The 18,641-nt window shown below is 33.7% G+C and overlaps 1 protein-coding gene across 5 annotated transcripts in view; it reads left to right on the plus strand.

Moving 5' to 3' along the window:
• MINDY3 (MINDY lysine 48 deubiquitinase 3) overlaps positions 1-18,641 on the plus strand; it is a 71,743-nt gene that overhangs the window by 33,303 nt on the left and 19,799 nt on the right. For all 5 annotated transcript variants that reach the window (XM_012737958.2, XM_012737959.2, XM_075997560.1 and 2 more), the window contains 2 exons: positions 3,923-3,993; positions 8,489-8,569. In XM_012737958.2, coding sequence (XP_012593412.1) covers positions 3,923-3,993; positions 8,489-8,569 — 152 coding nt within the window. The remainder of the gene's footprint in view (positions 1-3,922; positions 3,994-8,488; positions 8,570-18,641) is intronic.

Below are 18,641 nucleotides of genomic sequence, written 5' to 3' on the forward strand. Positions count from 1 at the left end.
AGATGAGTCTTCATGGTTTGTTTCACTCTCTTTTATGAGATAATAAATGAATAGTGTAAAAAAACAGTATTAGAATTTTTTGCAGTTGTAGAGTATAGGTTGAGTATTTCTTATCCAAAATGGGTGGGACCAGAAGTAGTTCAGGTTTTGGATTTTTTTGGATTTTGGAATATGTGAATTTATACTTACCAATTCAGCATTTTTAATATGAAAATATGAAATCCAAAGTGCTCCAATTAGCATTTCCTTTGAGTATCATGTTGGCTTTCAAAAAATTTCAGATTTCTGAGTATTTTGGATTTCAGATTTTTAGATTAGGATTACTACTATAAATAGACTTCTGTGATATTTATTGAGAAAATCTCATACAAATGAATTCTGTAAGTTGTAATATGAGAATGATATATCTTCTCTATATTATAGGTTGACATAAAAATATTTGTAATGATTCACTGTAAACTTATCAAAAAAGATAAAAATTTTACATATATTCTGTTTGAGGAACTAGGTGTAGTATATTTTTTAAATATTATCATCTAAACTAGATGCCTAACCATTTGATTACTGACCAAATCTGAATAACTCATTACCCAAGAATTATGAATAGCTAGTTTGCTGTTTTTAGTGAAATGATATTATTATAAATATTCTAGACATTGGTTTAAAATTTCAGGGAAATATATGATGTAGTATCTAACTGCAACACTAGGTGGTGGTAATTGATTTTAGAAATTAAATTGTGAAAATGTTTCCCAACATCTGTGTTCCTCTTTTAACAGGAAAACATTGAGTACTGCTTACATTTCAGAAAGAAAGAAAAGAAAAAGTTTACAAAACTATATAGTATCCATTTCTACTGATTTGGGCTATTTTACAGCTCTCCCCTTTTTTCTTTGAATGCTGTAATCCAAAGATTCTCAGATATTTTTAATTTTATGCCCTTTATACTCCTAAAAATTAAGGGTCCCAGAGAGGTTTTGCTTATATGACTTATAAGCAAACAGTGATCAGTATTTTTCATGTTAGAGATTTAAGAGTGAGAAATTTAGGCTGGTCCGATGGTAGTGGGTTATCAGAACTTATTCACATTAGTGTCACTAAAGTTGGTATTCAACCCCCCACTGCTAAATTTGACTGGCTTTTAAAAAAAAAAAAAAAAAAAAAAGAGTGAGAAATTTAAAAATATGTGTTAATTAACTTTAAAATAACAATAGGTATATGAAAAAAGCCTCAACATCACTCACTATTCATCAGAGAAATACAAATCAGAACCACAGTGAGATATTGTCTTACCCCAGTCAGAATGACTATTATTAAAAAGACAAAAAGTAATAGAGGTTAGCAGGGATGGAGAGAAAGGGGAACTCTTATACAATGTTGGTGAGAATGTAAATTAGTACAGCCTTTATGGAAAATAGTATGGAGATTTCTCAAAAAACTAAAAATAGAATTGCCATTTAATCTAGCAATCCCATTACTGGGTATTTACCGAAAGGAAAAGAAGTCAATATATCAGAGGGATACCTGTACTCACATGTTTATTGTAGCACTATTCACAGTCACACAGAAATGGAATAAATGTTAAGTGTTTATCAGTGGGTGAATGGATAAAGGGAATGTGGTATACATTTACAATGGAATACAATTCAGCCATAAAAAAAATGCAGTCATGTCATTTGCAGCAACATGGATAGAAATGGAAGTCATTATCTTAACTGAAATAATTTAGACACAAAAAGACTGATGGCACATGTTCTCATTTGTATGTGGGAGCTAAAAAATTGGATCACATGGAGGTCAAGAATGGAAAGATAGACTAGGAAGGGTGAGTGGCAGGGGAAGGGGAGGATGATAAGTGAGTTAAAGGATACAGACACTAAGAAGGAATACAGTATTTGATAGCAGAGTAGGATGACCATATTTAATAAAAATGTATTTTATTTGGGTGATGGACACCCTAAATACCCTGACTTGATCACTATGCATTATATGCATGTAATAAGATTTTTCATGTATCCCATATATTTGTACAAATAAAAAGTAAATACTAATAATATGCCCATTACTTGTTAATATAAATAACAGTTTTAATAAAAAAAACTATTTCCAAAACCAAAAAAAATTAAGGAGAGTGACATTGTTTTACATTTTCACAAATCCCTTTAGTGTCTAGCTTATCAGTAGACAACTGTATCTCTGTATCTGCCTATGAATTCAGTCTGTGGCAATATAGCACATCATTTAACCTCTGTGACACTCTACTGTATACTCATGAGGAAGTAAGAGTAAAAAAGGCAATTAACATCATATTACAAAAGTCATTTTGATCTCACATTGTCTCTTCAGGGTCCTGAGGACCCGGAAGAGTCCTAATGCTCAGTTTTAAGAACCATTGTTCTACCCTCTCTGTACCTGTAAGAAGTTAGTAATAAAATACAAAAATATGCGCCTTCTATTAATTTTGGATTTACAAGTGCAAAAACTTAAACTACCAGCTCTTAACTTACACGATCTGGATGTGTTATACCTAACGATAACATAGTAAAATATTTACAACCAAAATAATTGAGTTAATATTCTTATTATGTTAATTCATAAGAAAATATAATTTCCTAACAAAAAATATAATATACTAATAGAAAAATATGACCAGATGAAGAACAGGATGGAAAATTATATATACATTGTGATTACAGTGGACATAATTTTTAACCAAGAAAAAATGTGGCTCTCTATATTACAGTTCTACTTAGTCTATGTTAGCTGAAGGCTTTAGTCTATGAAAAGAGACTCTGTTATCACGGTCACACCCCGATTGTGAAATACTCATTTTTCTTTTCATTCTCTGTGTTTCATCTGTTCTGGCTTATCCATGTCTGTGACTTTTTAACTCTTACCTCTGTGCTGATGATTTCCAAATATCTGCATCCAACCTTGACCTTTATCTCCTCAACTCCTGAGCCTTACTTGGTTTGTTTATCCCTCTTTAGCTAGAACTCCTAAAGGTACCTCAATCCTAACTTCTCTAAAACCAAACTAATGTTCTCTCTTCACCCAACTCCAGAATGTACTTCTTAATTCTTTCTTTTAATCACTTTTTATCATATCCTCAGCCTAGAAATGTTGAAGGAAGTTTGATACATTCTTTATTCCTTATGTATTATACATTGATTTTTCATGCGTACTTTTTCTCTGTTTTGAATTTTCTTTCTCTTTTTGGCCTGGAAAACTCCTACATATGCTTCAGAATTCAACTTAAATGTTACCACTTCTGTAACTTGTCTCTAACACTGTCACACCACTGTCTGTGTGTGTGTTTTTCATCTGTCTCCCTTGGTAAACTCTTAGCCTTTGTAAGGCAGAGACTATTTTTAATTCATCTTTATTTTCCCATTCTTAAACACATTGCCTGTGTTTATTTACAGGGGAGAGGGATAGCATTAAATGTCCATGTTTTAAGTATTGTGCAAATAGGGTCACTGCTATCTAGTGATAAATTTCACTAATTATGACTAGCATATCCATTTGTTTTTCCAAAGTCAATTCAAGTTAGCCCTTTTGCATACACATTATTAAGTATGTTTTTCTTCTTTTATTTTTGTCAATAATTCAGTTTCAGCGAGGAAATTCTTTCATTTAAAATGTTCACTTTGAATACAAAGTTTAATAAATACATGTAATGTACATATGAAGCATAACATTTACCCATCACAAACCTAATCTAATGATGTCTTATAGTGAGTATGATGATGATAAGATTTGACAATAAATATGTGCTAAGTTTTAAAGTATGGTTTGGGATAAAAAAATATTTTGATGTACAATAAATCTGTATATTTATACACACATATACATATAAGTACTTTTCGGACTTATATATACTGATACAATGCTGAGTATGTATTTGTTTTATTTTTCGCAGAACTTCTTGGTATACATGAACAAGCAGCTGTAGGATTCTTAACATTAATGGAAGCTTTAAGATACTGTAAGGTAAATTGATTTTTTAAGATACTTTGAATGGTTTTTATTCACATGTCCACTATTGTGGATACTATTTTTGTTCCTATAGCAGCATAGTTTAGCTTATTAGTATTATTATATACCACTCTTTTCAGTTCCTTCCTGATCTCCCACCCTAAACTGACGGTTATTAGGGATAAACTGGGTGATCATGCTGAGTTTCCTGTGCAGGTCCATTGTCTTTGGGGAGATGAGGGTGCTGAGAGAGAAAACTCAGTACAAAATAATATATAACAATAGAGACATTTATTATTGATTATAAATACAGACTGAAGAAAAAGCACTGTTTTTCCAGTAACAAAGAGAATGATTCACTGAAACAACTGGTAATACTTTATCAGGCAAAGAGAAAGAATTTGCTAAATGCCTGAAATTCTAACTTTCATGTATTCCATCTGAAAAATGATTTTACAGTAAAAAATAAAATTTCAAGCATTTTACAACATTAAACTCTTTAACATATGTGCTAGAATTAGGAACTGCCATGCAACTCCCTTTTATTACTATTATTTCATTGACTTCTTACACAGTCTGAAATAATCATTGGGTATTCTAAGTAGTTTTAAATGGGGTTTAAATCATTAATGATTTGTACTTAATCAGATATGACTTTGAAGAGAAAGAAAGAAGTAGATTTAATTTTCTTTTTTATTTTAGCATGGTAGTTCCATGGCAGTGGTTGTAGTTTGGGTAGGTAGTGATTATTTTTAATAACAATAACAGTGTCTCCTCCTCCTTTCCGTTCCGTTCTTTCCTTTCATTCCTTTTTTTCTTTTTTGTCAGACACCATTTCTCTTTCATGACAACACTTGACACATACATGTGATGTTGGTATGATAACCAAATAGGATTCACCCTGCATTACTCCTTAGTAATGATCACATTATTAAATAGTAGCAGCTCTTATTTTTCATTGACTTTAATTATATAAGATAAAACTCTTCTGAGACAGCCTGGCAATCAGAGAATCAAACTGTGTCCCCTTCCCCTTAACACACACATTCATAGGCCCTAAAAATGTTGTGTGTATGTATGCACATACGTGTGTTTTGTAGGAGACCAGGGTGTGAAGTCATCATATTTTAAAATATTTACCTTGTAGCCTATAAGACCCTGATGGTCTGGCCCCTGTCTCTCCGGTTACACTGCTCTCTCCATTGCTGTGCTCCAGCCACACTGGTTGCTTTCCAAACATGCCCAGCCCCATAGGCCTTGGTAGTTGCTGTCATTTCTCCCTCAAACACTTCATCTTTTTAAATGGATGGCTCACTCTCCCTTTAAGGTCATACTTCAAATTGTGCCTCAAGGGCTTTTTCTTTTTACCATTCTGTCAATTACTTTTTCCCAGTATTTTGCAGAAATAATCACACTCTGATTTTGAATTTGTTTTTCTGTTGTCTTCCTCTTGAAAGGCAGGGACCTTGTCTTGCTGGGTGTATCTTAGGTCCTCAATAAATACTTGTTGAATGAATGAATGAATGAATGGATTCATCAGATTTATAAGGTTTTCTAAATGTGTGCTTTTGCTTTTCTTTAACTGTTAGGTAGAACAAAAGAATGTCTTTTTCCCCCCTCAAGATCTTAGTGGGAAGTCAATAGCTGCTGTATAATCTTCTGTTTACATATATTCTTAATGTTGTTCTAGTGTTGTAGCAATTCGCTACATTTTTAAAGTAAGATTTAAACAGTTCTTTAATGGCACAACACAACACCCTGATACTTGGATAGCTGAAAGGTAAAACTTTGTTACTTACAACTCCAAATAAGAGAGGGCTGCCAGGCAGGGCCACTCAAGGGATGGCATGTAGGAGCAGCTTATGTATGGCAGGTGGGATAGGCTTAGTAGGTTGCCTGGGCTGCCTGTAGATTGGCTAATTTGAATAATTTTGGTGGGCTCTGGGGCTTTAGGGGTATCCTTAGTTGTCTGGTATCTGACCCTAGGGCAATTAGAGTGATCCTAGAGTGTGAGAGAAATGGTTGAAGTGCAGATTTGATCAGCTGTCATTTTAAAGGGAACTGGCCTCTAGCTAGGGCTTCAAAACTAAGTCAAGACGGCATTTTTTATAAAACTGTATTACTATGATGTTGATCTGAATATAACTTCTTAAATTCCGTTTACTTTTTACATTTACTTTTTACCAGATGCTCGGAAAAATGGCATTAAGGAAATACTTGTGCTTGTATTAATTTTATAAATCTGATCACCCCCTCATTCTTTTATAGTGTAGCAAATTGCCCTTTAAAAATTAACATTTTCATCATTTTGACCATATATGTTCATTAGTACAAATGAGGTGAAGTGCTCTCGCTCACACACTCTGCCACCTCTACCCTGCACATACAACCCATCAAAGAAGAAGGTGGCTGTGGTTGCTTTTGACTCTGCACTTTTTTAAAACTAAATTTATAATTCACATGCCATAAAAATCACCATACAATTCAGTGCTTTTGGGTATATTCACAAGGCTATGCAAACCCTATCTAATTCCAGAGGATTGTTCTCACGCTTAAAAGGTGCACTTTCCCCATCTCCCCATCCCCTGGCAAACACTACTCTATTTTCTGTTTCTACAGTCTACCTCTTCTGTGTCTTTCATACAAATGGAATCACACAATATGTAGCCTTTTGTTTCTGGCTTCTTTCACTTAGCATGATGTTTTCAGTGTTCATCTGTGTTTTAACATGTATTCAAACTTCATTCCTTTTTATGACCAAATAATATTCTGTCATATGATAATACCAATTTCATTTATCCATTCATCAGTTGGCAGATATTTGGATTCCTTCCACTTTTTAGCTGTATGAATAATGCTGCTATGAACATTCATATACAAGTTTTTTGTGACCATATGTTTTCATTTCTCTTTGTGTATACCCAGGAGTAAAATTACTTCATCATATGGTGATTCTATTTTTAACTTTTTGAGGAACTGTCAAACTGTTTTCCAAAGTAACTCTACTGTTTATGTACTCAATTAATTTATTTTTGTTATTAAAAACACTCCATGAGTTTAGCATTTATTTACCCTTTGATCCTTCTATATAAAATCTTATCTTTTTTTAATTTAATTTACATACACACACTTTTTCTAAAAGAGAAGTTAAACAATATCCAAACTGTTCACCACGAGAGGCAGTATGATACAATCGAAAGCCACCAGAGTAAGAGTCATAAAACCTGAATTCTAAGTCTGCTCTATAGTAGTTAGTTGTTTGGATTCAGACCAGGCACAGATCCTGTGAATTTCTCAGGTTCCTAATGTATACATTGAAGGATGTGCGCTGCTTACCTCTAAAATCCCTTTGTACTCTGAAACTGTGGTCAAGAGCTTTTCCCCTCTTTTGACTCTTCTCTGCTGTCCCCAAACTCTTCTTCCTACTTTGCTAGCTTAACATTGCCATATTAGCACATCTATTGTAACTCATCCCTCCCATCATAGGACAGAGATACTAGTTTTCCTACCAGTAATATAAAATAATTCCTATTTTCCACTTCCTTCCTAGTGATAAGAGTAAATTCCACAGAGCCAGGATGGTGGTTGAAGCAGGGGCTGCTAGCTAATTAGGAAAGAATATTTGGCCCTGAACAGTGCAAATAGCCACTTGGAATTTCCCAATTACAGGCAGTCTGTGTGGAAAAAAAATCAACAAATTTGATGGATGAGATTAATTGTTTTTAAGTTTTCTGTCCTCATAAGAAAGTAGAATTGATTGGAATGAACATGATGGATTTTGTAAGTCTGTTTTGTTTATTGAGTATTAAGCTTTCTTTTTCTCAGTTATGCACATATAAAAAGATGATCTCAAGTTTTTGATACTGTAGTGTTGATATATTAAATATACAACCTTGAAGGCAGCCTGTAAGTATGGCTTTTTATACATTTTAAAGAGCCTGTTCATATTCTAAAACTTTGAACTTACCTTCTTCATGAAGATGCAAATAACAGGATTCTTTTATATTCTTAAATGTTTCTTAAGAGAGATTCTGTTAAATAATATTGTCCTAGACTGAGGGAAAAGATGCTCTTGCAGCTTTTTCATTTTAATTATTTATTCATAAATATACTCATTTGTTAACATATAATTATTTTCCTTATAAAGTAATCATCAAGTTTATAGTTTTAGGGTTTGCAATGCCAAGCTGAAATTCTAGAAGTGGTCATTTTATCTAAGAACTGTAGCAAAACCATAGAATGACTCATATGGTTAAACTGATTATTTCTAGCTGTGTTAAATCTACATTATTGTTATTCTGATGTCAAGGTGCAATATAAAGCTTAGTCTTTGTAACATTCATTTTATGTTTAGCATTTGATCTTTATGGGTAAGGCACTCTGGCACAATGTATTATTCATTTAAATATGAATTGGACATTGTAGTTATGCTTCAGATATTTGTGGGCAAACATTTAAGAGGCAGTAAAATTTTTCATTTGTTTGCTTTATTTTGCTACATTTGTTCTAGGTTGGTTCTTACTTGAAATCTCCAAAATTCCCTATTTGGATTGTTGGCAGTGAAACTCACCTCACCGTGTTTTTTGCCAAGGTATGCTTCTAGCAGAATGTTTGTTTGTTTAATGTGACATTAGGCAAACAAGTAATATAAGTCCATATTTAGTTTGGATCTTTGTGCAAACTTCAGTCTGTTACTACTAACAAATGGATTGTTATAAAATCTAAAAAATTATTACTAAAAAACATACTGTTATGCGGTTCTAATTCTGGAATCATTTCAACAAAATCTGTCATGGTTTAGTTTCTTTACCTTTTCCAACTTTAGAGCTTTGCATTTTTTTGGTTTTTTTTCAGAAATCACTTGTATTATGGAGAAAACAATTGACTTTAAAGGTTTTTGATTGCTTTTTTGTAAGGAGGATAAAAATCTAATTTTACATGATATAAAATATTTTAATTATAGCATCATCTTTGAAAATATTTAAAAATCTATCAATGGTTCAATGCTATTAAAATTCTCTTTAAGATAGACTATTTCCCACAATTTTAATATATACATAATGACAATATTGAAATAGATGAAATGCATTTAAATATGTTTACTTCACAATTCTTATAACAAAAATATTTCCAAATCTCAACCTTTATGTATGATATTTTTCCACATTTTGAGTGGTTGTGCAAGGCTAGCTTTGCTACTGCCTCTAAAATCTCTCGGCTTCTTTTCCTGTGTCTTTAAAATAGAGATCAATAATAGGACCTAGCTCATAAAATTGCTGTCAGGCTTAAATATAAATTATTTAGCAGTGTTTAGTTTGTGTTAAATGCTTAGTACCTTATCTCTGTTTTAGAACTCTTAAATTTTATACTAATTGTTATTGTTTTGAAACTTACCTTTGTACTCTCAGGATCTGGTATATACTCTGGTACACTAGGTAGAGGATTCATTAGTTGAATAAAGTTTTTGCATGGATTTTCCACACTTAGGTTCCAGTGACATTTATATCCCCTAAAAATATCTTTACATGACTCATTCTGAAGCTTCTTAAAAGCATAGGTACTTCCTTTTCAATGTATTTTAGACCATTGAGTTTAGATTGTTTGAGAATATGTTATATTTAAAAAAGAGTTGCAGGTAAAGAATTGTTTTCCCTTTGAAATAAAGTAAGACAGAGCTGGAATATGACTTAATGGTAAATGAGAGTGACAGTACTTGATAACATTTATTGGGTCCAGTTTTAGATGTTTGTAAATATAAACTAGCATTTGTATTGTATCCACCATATAGAAAATATTAGAAATTTTTATGTTCTTGAAATTATCACAAGAACCATTATTTGGCTGTTCTTTCTTTAATATTTCAAGAGTTGAGAAAGCAGTTTTGGCTGTGGGTTTGTTTTTAATTTTTGAGTTTTGGTTTGTTTTCCATGGGTTTGCTTGCGTTGTCTTATGTTCTATCACCTGAAACCAACATTGTATTTTATTTTTCCCCAGTAGTTTATTGTAAATACTGATGTCTTTTCTATAAAACTGTTGTTTGTTTGTCTGAATGTGTACTTCATGTACTGACTTCTTTGTACTGGTTACAATGAAATAAAAAAAGCATGTTTTAAGTTTATAATGTTTAAGGCAAGCTATAATTTGGCATTACAAAATGCTTATGAAAAGCAGAATTTTTCATGTGATTTATGCACTGAAGGTGGTCATAGTTGCAGCTGTCTTCATTCATATACCCATTTATCAGATATTTATTGGACATGTATGTGTCTAGCATGCCAAGTGTTGAGAATACAGTGGTGAGCAAAAATAGATATGGGCCCTGTTCTTATGGAAGGGTACATACTTCTTGCATCACTCGAGAATATTTGAGTAATTCTTGAAGCATTACTCAAATAATCACACAAGATTATATAATGCTGTAGAATTTATTCTCGTTTTGGAAGATTGGGATGTTTCCTTGAGAAATTGATGTCCAAAATGAAAGCTGACCTATCGATAAGATTAAACTGAGGCGGGAGGTAGCATTCTCTACATTACAAATAAAGCAAACAAATTCCTATGGGATGGAGGGACGCAGGAAGGATGGACAAACTATCGTGAGAACAAATGAGTGAAAAGAGCTGGAGCACTGAGGACTAGGAGGACAAGAGTATATGATGAGACTGGAAAAGTCAGCAGGCCGTGCTACTCCTGATCCTAGGAGTCATGACAACTGGGCTTGTTAAAAAAAAAAAATGGTGGTGGGAGTAGTTTTGGGTGAGGAAGGAAGGAAGGGAACAAGATTCAATTTGTGTTTTAGAAAGATGACTCTGGCTAATTGTAGGGAACAGATAGGTTGAATTATAACCTAGAGGATGGGTAAGAAGACTTTATTTGTGGTAGTATGTCAGGTCAGCAAAAACTATAATGATGTAGGGAGGAATAAAGTACGTGAATTTGAAAGGTTTATTCCTGAGGTAAAATGATAGGACTAGGGGATGGATTGGGTTTGGTAGAGGAGGGATAGAGATGTCTAATGAAATATGTTTCTAATGTTTAGATTCTAAAGCCTCCAAAAGATGTATGCCTAACAGCTTGGCTATTGTTGAATGTAGTCACTCTACTCACTCTGTGCACTTCACATAAAAGTGGGATTGGGGGGTGAGAGGGGCCTCTCAGGCATATGAGAGCTGTGCTGTAGCTGCTCTGACACCGGTTTCTTCTTGTATTTCCCCCCAAAGAGCAGTACTGGGTGTAATGATCAATTATTGTGGCCCATGTTTCATGTACTGTGTAAGTACTGTAGATTTTAATTGAAATTTAGCGCTAGTAAAAGCTGTCCAAATCATTTGACCCAAACTCCTTTCTTTATGCTAAAAAAACCCAGTTCGTAGTGGGATAAAAACTTTTCTAATATTGCATCCCTGGGAAATTGGAAATCTGATAGGTGAGAGAGAGTAAAATATCTGAATATCAGATAGAAGCAGTATTGAACTTAAACTTCTGTATGGGGTGAAAAGATATGCATTAAGCAGATTAATAATGTAGAAGACATTTCCAGTCTTGGTACATATTTAATGTACCAATAATTGCGAAAGAATACTTGTACTATTTTCCAGAAATTGTGGACCATTGAAATTTATGGAACTAGATTTTGCTTCATTAAAATGAAGAATTAAGCATCATTGGACATATATGTGGAAAGCCAAATAAAGCATCTAATTAGATAGATTAGTTTTTTTAAGTTTTAGGTTATAATTACAAGTTGAATATGTTCTATATATATGTCATTAAATTTTTGTAGAAATTAAACCTTATGTATTAGACCCTGATAATAAGTAGAAAGGAGATATGTTATTTTTCATCCTGAAAATTAATTACTTTGGTCAAAAATTAAGAGTTATGTTAATTCCACAGTTGAGGAATGCGTGCTGCATGAAAAACAGAAATCTAAATAGTCTCTGATCATAAGAATTCAATAGATCTCTAAGTTTCTAAATGAAGAATCACACTTAATACATATTATATCCTATATGGAAGGCAAATAGAAGAACTAGCTTTTGCTATTCTGCCTGCCCAACTTAAATAACCATATTGCTGAATAGAAACCATTTTGATGAGTATTTATATATAAACATTATAGTCTACCTATCTATATACTGTATCATATTTAAGGTTTACTTTCGTGGTTTGGGGATAAATAAAATTATTTTCATTCAGTGAAATAACCTTTTAACTGTTTTGGTTTTTCATTTTGAAACGAACAGTTTACTTTTAGGACTCTAAGTAATTAACTGTAGTGGTTTTTAAAATTGCTCTATTATAATAAGTTCGTGGTTTTAAATTTGAGTGCCAAACAGTTTACTTAAAAAGTTATCACTTCACGTATCACTGATACATCCAGGGACCCAGAACTTTTCAATTTTATTGGAACCCTCTCCTTGACCAATGGAGAATTATTGAACACATTTTATAGGACTGGAAGAGATTTTTCCCAAATTAGTTTTACTTGAAAATCAATAGTAAAAATAAATTTTGTAATTAACTTTTATGAACAGATTATAAAATTTTAGATTGAGCATTGAAAACATATTTCTTTTTATGAAGAAATTTTTTTCTAAAGTTTTTAAATTTATCTGCCTGCTATGTTTCATAAATCATCTTTTCTGTCTGCTAGAAAGTTATATTTTTATCTTATTAAACATCCGTCTCTATAAACGACAAAAACTGATATTGTACTCTCTGACGTAGATAGTATCTTAAGGAGTCTGGTTGTGAGAAATGCCTATAAAGGCAAACCAGCTCTGTAAATGGAAGTTAATAGTTAGTATCCAGGGCTAGTATCATAGAATCTAACTGCAGGGACCTTACAGGAACTGCTGAGTTGCCCAGCCGCAGGGTTCCCACAGAACTTCTAATGAGAGGATGTGGGTGAGGTGAAATGCTGTATGTAAATGGACCTCTTCAAAGCAAGAAACTTAATTCCTATGAAGTAGGATAGAGAACTTTCCAAGCAGGTCACCTGAGCTAAGGCAGAACAAAGATCTGTGTGTAGTGTAGAACATGCCCTGTGGGCATGGGTCTTCAGTACTCCCACCATGGCACTTACTGATGAAGTTATTTGAAAACTTGTAAACCTACTACACAGGTACAAGAAATGTATTTTGAAAAGTAGATGATTAAAGAATTTAGAACCTGTATTTAAATGTACTTATCTTTTTGAATTGTCTCTTAATTTCGAAAGGAAAAACCTTTTATTAAATCAAGGTTGTGTGACATTTGTTTTGTAATATATTAAATATTACTTCTTTTAGGAGTCCAGCCTTTTCATGATGATATATATTCATATACTTTAAATGCTTACCTATTAGGTGGGCATTTGTCCTCTTTTTTTCTCTCTCTGACCTTTGTTTTCCCCTTGATTTTTTGTTTTCTTTTTTGTATTTGGGTTTTTAGAATAAATTTTTTGGGTCACTTTCTTAATTTCTCCTTGAATTGGGAACTAATTATGAAATTAATTTTCAAAGCAAATTCAAAATCGGAGCTTTAAATTGGAATGTATAAAATGGTAGACATAAAAATTTGTTGTTATTTTTATTGTGCATTTGAATCTCAGTGTGGTGTGGCAGCTGCTGATCCAATGTAAAAATAGTCAGAACCTACCTGTAGCATCTAGTTTCATCTTCAGAAGATCAGTGACTAATTTCCTTGGTAATCCATCTCAAACTTTCTTTTGAAGTTGGGGAGATGAGTTTTACATCCTTTTTTGCTCTCTTTTATGGTTATAAAGGACTCTTTGTGCAGAATATCACCTTTGACCTTTCCTATGAGAAAGCAGTTTTCCTTTCAGGTAAGAACACATGAAAACACATTACAGTACTGTTTAAATGCAAAATATGTAAAGAAACTGAATTTAAAGCTAAGGAGAAACAAAACGTTTCAGTGTTCCTGCCTGACCTTGTAGTGTTCTTCCATTGGTATCTGTTCCTGGGAGTCTAGGTAGAATTTCTTCTATTGAGAAAGTTGCTTTTGTATATTACTCTTTGGTGTAACATTAGGAAGGCCACAGTAATTAAACATTAGAGGCCTTTTCTCCTATGTGTTTAAAACTGTTGGACGGTTCTCTTTAACATTTATACATTTCTCTACATATAACATTGTTAAGGGAAAAAAATGACACTTTGTAGACTTTACCATTATAAGAAAATTCACCTTTTATGTATCTTTACCGGATAAATTCATGGGACTCGGAATACAGATAAATTTACAGTCAGCATTTTGTAACAAAATTTTCCTGTATTTTAATGCAGTTTAGTCATCCCATCCATTTACCTTAAGTAAATTTTTGAGTTTGTGCATATATTAATATTTAGATTTCATGCCTTATACAGAAAGGAAATGGTTCCGATGCCAAAGCTTTTGTTTTTGTAGTTTGAATCATAACTCGACATGTGAATTATAGTACCTGTCTTCAAAAATAAGAATAGCAACTTAAAACAAAGGACACTGGAGTTAATCTTCTCTTATCTGAACTACCTAGAAAGTTTGGGTAGAATTCTACACATCCTAACCATTTTTAATTATTTCAATTATTAAAAAGATAGGAAATTTTCACCACAAGTGTTTTCCTGCATGCTTAGCATGCTTTGGAACTAACCCTCATCGGCAGTCTAGGGTTGTGCCAGTGACTTGGACCACCATCATACTAAGACTGTTGAACCATTTTGACCGGAAATCTCTCAAAATATCTTATGTTTTTGCCTTCTTAAAGTATATATTACCCTCTTTATATAAACAAGAGAACACAAAGTTATTTCAGAGACTATTTTCTCAGTTCTCCCAAAGATAGTCCATAATTAATAGCATTTTAGATGCATAGGAGAGTCATGCAAAATGGACACCATAGGCATTAGGTATGAAACCTCTGGCTGAAAAAGGCTGGAAGGATTGTTCAGGTGAGTTCAACAGTTATGATACCAACGAGAAGCAGTAGACTGTTCATTATTATTAATAATTTTAATGGTTATGACAAGAGTAGATCACATCCATTGGAGACATTGCCTCCCACTGCCTTATTTCCATTTGTGCATTTAGAATTTGTGTTTCTGGAGGAATAACCTCAGGGGGCTCTTCTTTATGTTTCTTCCCCTGACTTCTCTGCTGATACAACAGAAAGGATGTCACACGGCAGTGGGCTGCTGTAAAGATAACCTGGGGTTTTGCAGATTATTTGGAAAATACTGGAAGAGTAAGGAAAAAAGCCACTCTCCTACCTACTTACTGTCAACTGGTGGAAGTGACTTCTATTTCTCATATTGGCATTGATAAATGTCCTGTTTTGAGAGAATTTGAGAATTGACTTAAATCTATTTCTTCATAGTTCCCAAATCATTTTTTTTGTGTGGTTAGTGATCAAGCAAAGAGTTGGTATGAAACAGATCATAAAGTGAGATTTTACTTAAAGCTTAAAGGTAAAGTACAAACCAGCTAACTTTCATTTATTTATTTATTTTGGAGGGACTCTAAGATGTTTTTTTCCAGCTAAAATGTCATTTATATATGTGTTCATTCCTCTTGGAGGGAGTTTGATTACTGACGACAGGCGATTGTTCTTGATAATGATGAAAGGCATAATGAATAAACCTTAAAGACCTTTTCCACTAATGAAATACTTATACCTAGCCAACCTAGTGAACACAGGCCTTATATTTCAGTAGGTGTTTAAAAGGAGATAGCTAATGTTACATTTTAGAAGGTTCATGGTGAACAGTGAATAATTATACTGATACACAGAGCAACGTGAAAAAGAGGTATCCGTTTCTTGATTGTAGGATATTAGTCCCATTATAGCTTGGTCCCCCACCCACACCCCACCTCACCCTACCTCTGTAACCCATTGCCAATTTAGTAAAGTTGCATGAGGATAGATAATTTTACAAGCTATATTGTTTAGCAATCCTCGTTGACCAGTAAATTGAACAGAAATTTACTCTTAACATTCTTCTGATGAAAGCTTTTAAGTATATCAGACTGATGGTAGAGCACTACTTTGAGAATAAAAATAATTCTGATGGCAAATCAGAGCTTACATTGCTAACTAAAGCAGTGTTTGATATTCGACTCTTCTGTTTAGCATCTTTTCCTACTGAGGGTACTTAAAAGAGTTCCAGATGCAGTATATACTGAAATTGTCTCCTAAGTGGTACAACTAAGGATGAAGTAAAGACTTCCAAGTATCCATGCTGACTTTAATAGGTTGGAATTACATCACTGGAATCTCTTAATTATAATTCATTGAGATTTTGGGGGAAATGGAGGATTAATGTATATTTGTTCAAACTTCATTTTAGTAGGTAATTTTCTTAAGATAATTTTAATATTCATGGAAATAAAAATATAGTAGCATACTTTTCTCTCTTTTGTTAGACTGTGACCATAAGTACACAGAATAGGTCTGTCTCTTCCGTCTAGTAGGCTTGTCAGTGTTAAAAAAAATTATGGGGGCTGTGGATAGTTAGATAGGGAAAATATACTGTAAATATAATCTAAAAGCTATTGCTATATTAAGTTTTGGACATGGAAAATCTGCAGGGTGAATCCTTCACATTTATATAGTTATTACATGAGAGTTCTATTTTACTTCATTCTTTATCATTCATTTCCTTTACAATAAGAAAAATAAGACAATTATAATACATCTCTCACTGAAAGACTTTTTTGATTGTAAAACATTCTCAATTGAATGGAATTCAATACTTGCTGCTCAGAGATGAAATATATGTAATATTAGTATATTACCAAATTTGCTATGTGGATTATTTTACTACCAATCTTTATACTAGAAACCTTGTTTAGAAGTGTTTAAGTTAAACAAATTGGCAAAAATTAGTGCTAGAATTTGTAATTTTAAATCAAGTTAGAAAGTTAAAAACTTTAGCATGAAATACTTTAATGGAAATAGAAGGTGGTTTTGTGACTTTTTTCTAATTTTATCTCTAAATATTTAAACAATATATAAAATTTAAACACGGTTTAAGAGATCATTTTGTACACTTACACTTTTGAGCATAGTCAACACTCAAAATAAGCAAGCCAATAATCACTTTTAGACCACTGGTTTTGATTCATGGATGAAAACTTTTGGAATGTTTCCAGTCGAATTTACTATAATCTGTTGGTTTTCCCCCCTTTCTCATTTTTTTCTCCCTCTGCTGTAAACACATCTTAATGTAAGTAGTATGATTAGCTGTAAGTATGTCATTGATACCAAAGGAGCGTAACATATTTTTTTTAATTGTTCAAGACAGAATTTGCTCCATTAGTGATGACAGTTATCGTTGGTGGTTTTCTCATGTGGAATCTGACTAGTACCACTAGGTTGTATGTTTGAAAGGAAAAAAGAATTTCTGTTTAACAGTTAACAGATGGGTTTGTTGTTTCTCCACATGCCAGGTTTTGAGATACTTGTTTCACAAGTGCACGCTCAGTGTTACTTTACAGAAATACGCTGTAATTTTTGTTTGACTTCTTTGCTTTTTCGTTTCTCTAAAAGTGTTTCCATACAGTACCGATCCTCCTTCCACCGTCGTTCGCTTTAGTTTCAGTGCCTGTATCATAGAAGTGTCCATCTCATGTAAGTCAAAAGCAATCTTTGGAACCCTTCTGGCAGATTCTAATGTCAGTTTGTTTTCTGGCACTGCTCCCTCTGTGTCTTCTTCCTCATCATCTGGCGCTGGTTGGGAACCAGTTGTCTTCATCAAGTAGTTTTCTGTTATTTCCTCTGGTGTGGTGGTGGCTATCAGCTCTTGAATTTCTCCAAGATCTGTATCTTGAACCCCTTCTTACCCCCTCACCCACCTCTTTGCTATATCCGCAATCTCTTTCATGATTTCCTTGATTGGCTCTGTCATAAACCCTGTGAAGTCATGCACAACATCTGGACACAGTTTTCTCCAGCTGGACAGGAGTATATTGTGTTGGGCTTGATGATTTTCACAGCTTTATCTGTAACAACAATGGTGTCTTCAATGATGTAATCCTTCCAGATTTTCGTAATGTTCCAGTAGGGCAGGGGTCCTCAGACTTTTTAAACAGGGGGCCAGTTCACTGTCCCTCAGACCGTTGGAGAGTGCGGCGCACATTCCACACATGCGTGGGCCCCGGACGAGTTGGCTGTTAAGCAGGACAGGCAGCGGTGGCAAACACCCAGAGGGCTGGATAAACGTCCTAGTCGGGCGGCATGTGGCCCGCAGGCTGTAGTTTGAGGACGCCTGCATTAGGGTACTCTTCCATAGTGTTGACGGTTCTTTCCGTAGAGTCCCATGTGTGATAAGTCTTTATAGGTCCTATGACCTACTGATCTGCAGGCTGGATTAGTGATACTGTGGGGCAATTAGACAACTTTATCACCTTCAGTGTTGAACTCATGAGGGTCTGGGTGGCCAGGGGCATTGTTCAGTATGAAAAGAACTTTAAAAAATAGTCCCTTACTGGCAAGATACTTCCTAAATTCACATTGATGGAACCAGTGGAGGGAAAAAAAAGGGGGGAGGGAGGGTTTTCTCATTGTCCAGGTCATCTTGTACAACCAAAAGACTGTCAGCTAGTGTTTATCTTTTCCCTTCAAGGGTTGGGGGTTAGCCACTTTATGGGTAAGTGCAGTCCTGATCATACACCTGATTGCA

This window comes from Microcebus murinus, chromosome 25, assembly GCF_040939455.1.
Source record: "Microcebus murinus isolate Inina chromosome 25, M.murinus_Inina_mat1.0, whole genome shotgun sequence".
Classification (NCBI taxonomy): Eukaryota; Metazoa; Chordata; class Mammalia; order Primates; family Cheirogaleidae; genus Microcebus; species Microcebus murinus.